This window comes from Nicotiana sylvestris, chromosome 4 (genome assembly GCF_000393655.2).
Source record: "Nicotiana sylvestris chromosome 4, ASM39365v2, whole genome shotgun sequence".
Lineage (NCBI taxonomy): Eukaryota > Viridiplantae > Streptophyta > Magnoliopsida > Solanales > Solanaceae > Nicotiana > Nicotiana sylvestris.
In genome coordinates this window covers 90442809-90449427 of record NC_091060.1, presented here as the reverse complement: position 1 = coordinate 90449427, position 6619 = coordinate 90442809, and the positions used below count along the sequence as shown (strand labels likewise).

The following is a 6619-nucleotide window of genomic DNA, read 5'->3' as shown; positions in this document are numbered from 1 at the left end:
AGGCCATTATAATCAGAGGATCTTCTAATATCTTGCATATCTTTTTCCTTTTTGTTCTTTCTTTTATTTTATAGAACCTCCTTTGAGCTTAGACTATACTGCATGGGACAAAGCAAATACATAGTATATTATTTCCCCCTAGTACATCCCACCAAATACGAAGGAGACATTCTAATCCAACACAATAGTTTTATCTGAAATCAGAAAGAACCCCAAGTATAAGGAAAAAAGTTTAATGCTCCTTACAGTCATTTCCCCATGTTCGGATCAAGAACCTGCAATACATACATTGCTGAAGCCAAAAACAAATGCTAGAGACTCACTCCAAGAAAATCATTGTTGAATTGATAGAAGAAACTAGCTGATAAAAGCATCCCTTGTTCAGGTGCTATAAACAAAATTTCTTCCTTGAAGAAAAACTTGTTTATGGTATCCTATTCATTGACTTAAAATAGCTTAGCCTCTGAACTAGTTACAGAAATTACAAGGTAGGATTCTTGCCGCTGATAAGGAGATTAGAATTGACAGGCATGGTAACTGAAGAGAGAAGTGCCAATTGCCAAACAGGGCTAGTGCTTCGTTTGATGTATCTACAAAAGAAAAAGAAAAAAAGGTCAATGAATCAGCAGAGGAGAGTGTAAGAACCAACCAACAAAAACATACTGCAGAACTTGTTAAAATTATTAGATATCTCAAGAAAAAGCATAGCTGCAAAGGAAATTACTTCTTTCTTTACTGCTATTAAAGAGCACTCGACACATATAATCATCACAGATGTGCATTGCCTTTTAGAGATCATAGTTGGACCAATCAACTCCAATGTCACGGAGCATTGTGTTCTGTAATATAAGTTGGTGATGCAACATCAAAATTGGGGCAGTGATGCAACATTTAGCAAAAAGTTGTGGATGCAATATCTCCTAACTGGTTAAGCCGTTAATGGCCTGTTTGATTTGCAACAATGAACAAAGATTTTCGGTCTTCATCCCTTAACAATTTGAAGAAATATTCCTATCTCATCCCCATATGTTGGAAAATGCACCCCAAAGTTGAGAAATATGAGAACGTGCATTGTAATGTTTCCTGACAGTCTCAGGAACCAAATTGAATTGCCAAGTCCAACTGTTAAAGGGAATAAAATATGAATGCAGCCAATACATGCAGAATTCCAACAGCAACTGAGCAAAGATGCACTTTTGCCTTTTATTTTCTTTTTGAATCAGTAAAATGAAATTTTATTTAAAAGACAGCATTAAGATGAAGCTGTAGTATGCACAACCAGAAAAAGATGCACTCCGACACATACTAAAATGTAATGTCTAGTATTCCCCAAGGTAACTTGTAATAGTCAATATGTCCAAAAAGAAAATCCTGTGGGAGGAGGGAGGGAGGAGAGATTGAAGGTCAAAGAGAGAATGAACCATGTTAAATGGGAAAGGGTAACATCGCCAACATCCGGAAACCCTCGAAACGGAGTTTAAGGATTGATGGAATTGGATGCAAGGTTATGTTTTTTTTGGGTATTCTTTTCATGGAACTAGCCATTTGATTGTATTTTTTATGTCAGGGAGCATCAAGGTACTTCTTTCAAGAGCCTAGAAATCTTATTTTGTTTTAAGAGCAAGTTATCATAACATATCATAAGACTTTATTGGAAAAAGAATCATTGCTGATCATAAGTTTGATTATGCTAATAGAGGCTTTCTGATCCCTAAAGGTCAGGCGTTTTCAACCGTCATTTGCATAAAAGTTGGAAACAGGAGAATGTTAATTACAACATTCATGCCCCGCAGAAAGGGGAAACAAGAGAGGCTGGCAGTCGACGCTTTAGCAATTGCGTATATTAGATTGATCACATAGGGACTGCTCTGAAGGGATATCCTCTTTCCAACTATCATATTGAACTAATGGGGACTTAGAAATTGACAATGGATAAAAAGTATAACCCTGAGATGAGTACACACCAAAATATATGCGAGCAGGCAATTCTGGACAGCAATAATTGGCTTGGAGGAAGATCCCCTAAATGACATCCTTAATGGATTCCAAGGTATTTCTCTTGACTGGGAATAGTAGTTCTTTTCTATTCTTTTTTTTTCTATTGATCAGCTTTACAAGTTCATTAGATGATTTCTTAAAAGGAAGCTCAGTACCTGCTGTCTTTGGAGGAATTTTATGCATTCCATAATGATGCAGTATGCAGGATAATCCCGCATACAGACAGCCTAATAGCAGAGTTAAATAACAAATTATAAGGGACTGGTGATGATCCGAAAAAGACAAATTTCAGATGTCATTCAGGCAACTTGACAGAGTGATAAAACTATTCTCTGCATCAGACACAGCAGAGTAGGGCAATAGAGAATGTAAAACGATTTAAGCATATTACTAATTCAGCCACACACTAATGCAAAATGAATGCATGTGCTGACCACATCGCAGATTCAAAGGTCAATCAGGAAGACTTGCATCCTCCTAGGCAAGACTTGGCTACAACAGCTCACCAAAAAACACTGTCATTGTGTAAACAGTAGAGCTACTTTACGTTCCATTATATTCCACTCGATGAAATGAAAAGCAAGGAAATAATATAGCAAAACCAGCAATCTGAAAATTTTCTTATTTCCTCTGAAGAAGTATGTGACACAATCATTCTGTCAACGAGCAAGCCAACCAATAGTGTTCATGTCCATCTTTCATTGTGTTACCCTACTGCTCTCTGTTTCTTTTCTTTTTTTGGTGGTTCATTTTTATTGTCCTTCAATCCATAAATATGTAGCTCAAATATAAGGCATTCTCTTGCACAACTTAATTATACTTAAATTAATTATTCAACAGTACATCGATGTTCTCACATTTTCAGTCGGGTAAACCGATGCTAGACTATCACCTTAAGTGACATGCATAATTAGAAGAGACACTTATTTTGGTTCTAGTTAGTTGATTTTTGAAATAAATGGACTGTATAAGATCCAATAAAAGTGCTGCTTCCGACCAGAAATTTACTATAGTGCACTTCATATCATTTAAGCTTTAAGGTAGTAATATAGTGCCAGAATAAGATAACAAGAAGCAGGCAAGCAGCTATACATATCCGTCTAAAATTAGCAAACTGAATCCACAGACATTCTTCTAAGCCAGCGAAGACAGTAATCTTAAGATAAAAGATCACTTACCAAAGGTTTTAGCAACTATATTTAAGAGCCATACTCATACGCTCTAATCGGCTTGTGCTGCATCTGCAGGAACCAAACTCTCAAGCTCCTTATGCTTCAGATACTGATCCAGAATTGTAAGCCTAGCTGTCTCAAACGCAAAGTACCCGAGAGCTGAAAAACAAGCACTATGTAGTACTCTAGGACCCATTCCCCTTGTAAAACCAACCCACCCTTCTTCTTTCAATATCTGTTTAACAGTAGCCGAGACGCCAGTAACCATTGCTGCAGCAGCCTTATTAGCAGCTTCAGAATGAACAACTTGAGTCATCAACCTAGTCTTCACCACATCCAAAGGTGTTGTTATTGAAGCTGATATTGCACCAGCCAATGCCCCACAAAAAACACTCTGAAACGGCTCCAAACGTTCCCTTTTCGTATTACTCAACACCGCAGCTTTCAAGTACTCAAATGATGAATAACTCAAAACCCCAGCAGGCAAATTCCTCAACAATGTAACACTATAACCAGAATACAATCCCAAGATTCCATCTTTTTCCAAGATTCTCATTAACACCTGCCAAGACCTCCCTTTAGCACCAGCTTGCATTCTCTGAGTAATCAATTCCTTTGGAACCATTATAGCAGATGACACTATATTCCCCATTGCACCGGCTGTTGGTGGGATAAGCACAGAAGGGTATTGTGGGAATTTAGACAAGATTGACTTACCAAACTCACAAGTCCCAAAATACACAGCAGAAGAAGCAGTGGAACCAACAATTACAGCAGAAACACCACTGTAAAACCCAAGAATCCCCTTACTTTGAAAAGTCTTGACAAATGCATCAATTGTTCCACTGTAAATTTCAGATGCACCTTTTGTTTGGAGCTTAGTTTTAATAGTGTCAAGTGGATGAAGACACACATATGTAAATGCACCAGCAATGCCACCAGAAGCTGCACCAATAAGTGCTCTTTCAACAATAGAAAGATTCTTGAATAAAACCTGAACTTTTGGGGAGTCCCTAGTGGCAGGTTTAAGAAAATTGGAAGTGGGGTTCTTGATTTGTGCTTCAATTGAGACAGAAGTTGAGGAAAACTTGAATTTGGGACTGAAAAAATGGTTTCTTGATTTGGTATTCTTGTGGTGTAAAGTTGTAGTTGGGGTAGATAAAAGGGAAGTGTTGAGATTGTTGAAGAGGGAGTTGAAGTCAGTTTTCAGGTCATTAGGGTCTTGCAGAATGAGGCTAAGGGAATTGCCAGTTCGAGTTTCCATTGTTATTTTCTCACTGATTCTTTTGGCTTTTTGGTGCACAGTTGTGTTGACATTTGGAAATGGAGGCCTTTGGTAAGTAGGAGATATATGAGGTTTGGAGTCGGGTGGGGTGGGGAGAAAAAAAAGAAGGAGATATGAGGTCGTTTGTCGGTCCCACTCTTCTGTATTATATATTAGGCTCGACTAATTCGAATTCGTCCTGTATTAATATGATATTTTTATAGCCAGAGTTTAAACCCGAAAACTTTGAAATAAATCCATGGCCAAAATCCTAATATTTCTTTTGTCTGGATAAAAAGGCAAGTAAATTTAGTTGCTCATTGCTAAACTTATGTTCGAAGCATGCACCTAATTTTAATGTAATTTTTTTGATGGCTGATTCAATTTAATAAAGCTGTTCATTTGAGTTAAAACAAACTATATAAATTTTAAAAATTACTACTGTATTAAATATTATCATACTGTCAAAATTACCTACTATAGCATATACCCCCTAAAAATGATCCCCTTTCCGTCTCAAAAATACCTCAAAACAGGCATGAAAATAGCTGTTTGCCCATTTCCCATGCCTTTTTCTTTTTCTTGGCATTTCCCATGCCTCAAAAGTCAAAGTAGAAATTATGCATACTAATTTTAAGTGTGTGTTTATAATGCTGCACTGTGGGCCGGTCCCGAACCGGACCGGACCGGGCCCGCGGTCTTAACGGGCCTCACGGGCTTGGTGGGCCGGTCCTAGTGGTCTCTTAAAGCCCGAGGCGGGCCGGTCTTGTTTGGTAAGCCCACGAGCCCGGGACCATTTAGCCCGGGACCGGTTGGCGGGCCTGGTCCGGGCCCAGCGGGCCTAACGGCTATAATTTTTTTTTTTTTTAAAAAACAGCCCAACGGCCATATTTAAAAAGTAGCCGTTTGGGGCTTTTTTGACCGTTTGGTAGTTTAGAAAATGGCCATTTGGCCCCCAAACTTTATTTTAACCCCAAACTTTATATAATTACACTTTTCCCCATTTCTCAACTATAAATACCCCTCATTCTTTCATTTTTATTCACCAATTCATCAATATCTCTCAATCTCTCTCAATCTCTCTACTACAATTACTTAATCTATTGTTGAAATTTCGTGAAAAATTGTGAAGTTGTTGAATTGAAGTTTTCAAGTGTTCAACGATTTTCAATTTTCAAGAAGTTGTTCGGCAATCCGGTAAACTCGTTTCAACTCTTACGTTTTAAGAATATATTTTTGTGTGGTTTAGTTTGCATAATTATAATTAATATGGCATTTACTTTGAAAAAAATGTTTGGTAAAGGAAAAGATAAAACCGGTGAAAGTAGTGGCCAACCAACTACCCTTCCCCCGGCTCCCCGACCTAGAAAAGATAAGCAAGTTGAAAGTAGTCGCCAACCTAGACGTCCTCCTCCTTCCGTAATTCTTGATAGTGATCACCCTTGTTTTCAATTTACCGATAGTGAATTTTATCATAATGTTGCACCAGGTGATAGATTAGATGATGAAATTATGAATGCTCTTTATCCTAATGAAACCATCTTAGAAAATAATGAGGAAAATGAGGATGATGATGAAACCCAAGCACCGGATTTAGATGATACACCTACTAGTCCTCTTAATAACCCAACTGATGCACCGGTCGACCCACCTGTAGAAACTCCTACTTTTAATAGAGAACCTGCTAAACGCCTAGAAACATCATTAGTTTGGAATTTTTTTACTCAAGTAAGAGAACAAAATAAGGCTAAGTGTAAAACTTGTGGGAAATTAATGTCGCATAAATATACTGGAGACCGTAGCGGCACGGGTAGTTTGACTAGGCACATAAAAACACACCCTAGAGATAAGGCTAGATTTTTTCAAATGAAAGCGCAGGTAGAGGGGACAAGTGTAGATTCTGCGGTTAACCCTAGTACAAGTTCAAATCTAGTTCAACCAGGAATTAACACTGTCACCGGAGGTATTTTATATTACGATCCAAATAGAGATCGTGAAGAATTAGCAAAGATGATTACTGTTATGTGCTTACCTTATACTTTTGCTTCTAATCCTAATTGGGTTCATTATATTAGAAGAGTTTTTAATCCTACTTATAAAGGTTGGCCTCGCGCAACAGTTAAGAGTGATATTTATAAATTCAAACATGAATATGAACAATATTTGCGGTATTTATTTACTCATA

The 6619-nt window shown here is 37.7% G+C and overlaps 1 protein-coding gene across 1 annotated transcript; it reads right to left on the bottom strand.

Annotated features, from left to right (window-relative positions):
• Window positions 1-219: 219 nt before the first annotated feature.
• On the bottom strand, window positions 220-4533 carry LOC104220724 (protein MITOFERRINLIKE 1, chloroplastic). Its single transcript, XM_009771641.2, has 2 exons — window positions 3177-4533; window positions 220-590 (listed from the first exon to the last, which is right to left on the bottom strand). Exon 1 carries the CDS (start codon window positions 4432-4434, stop codon window positions 3220-3222), a length of 1215 nt encoding a protein of 404 aa, XP_009769943.1. The 5' UTR covers window positions 4435-4533; the 3' UTR covers window positions 220-590; window positions 3177-3219.
• Between the last annotated feature and the right edge of the window lie 2086 nt (window positions 4534-6619).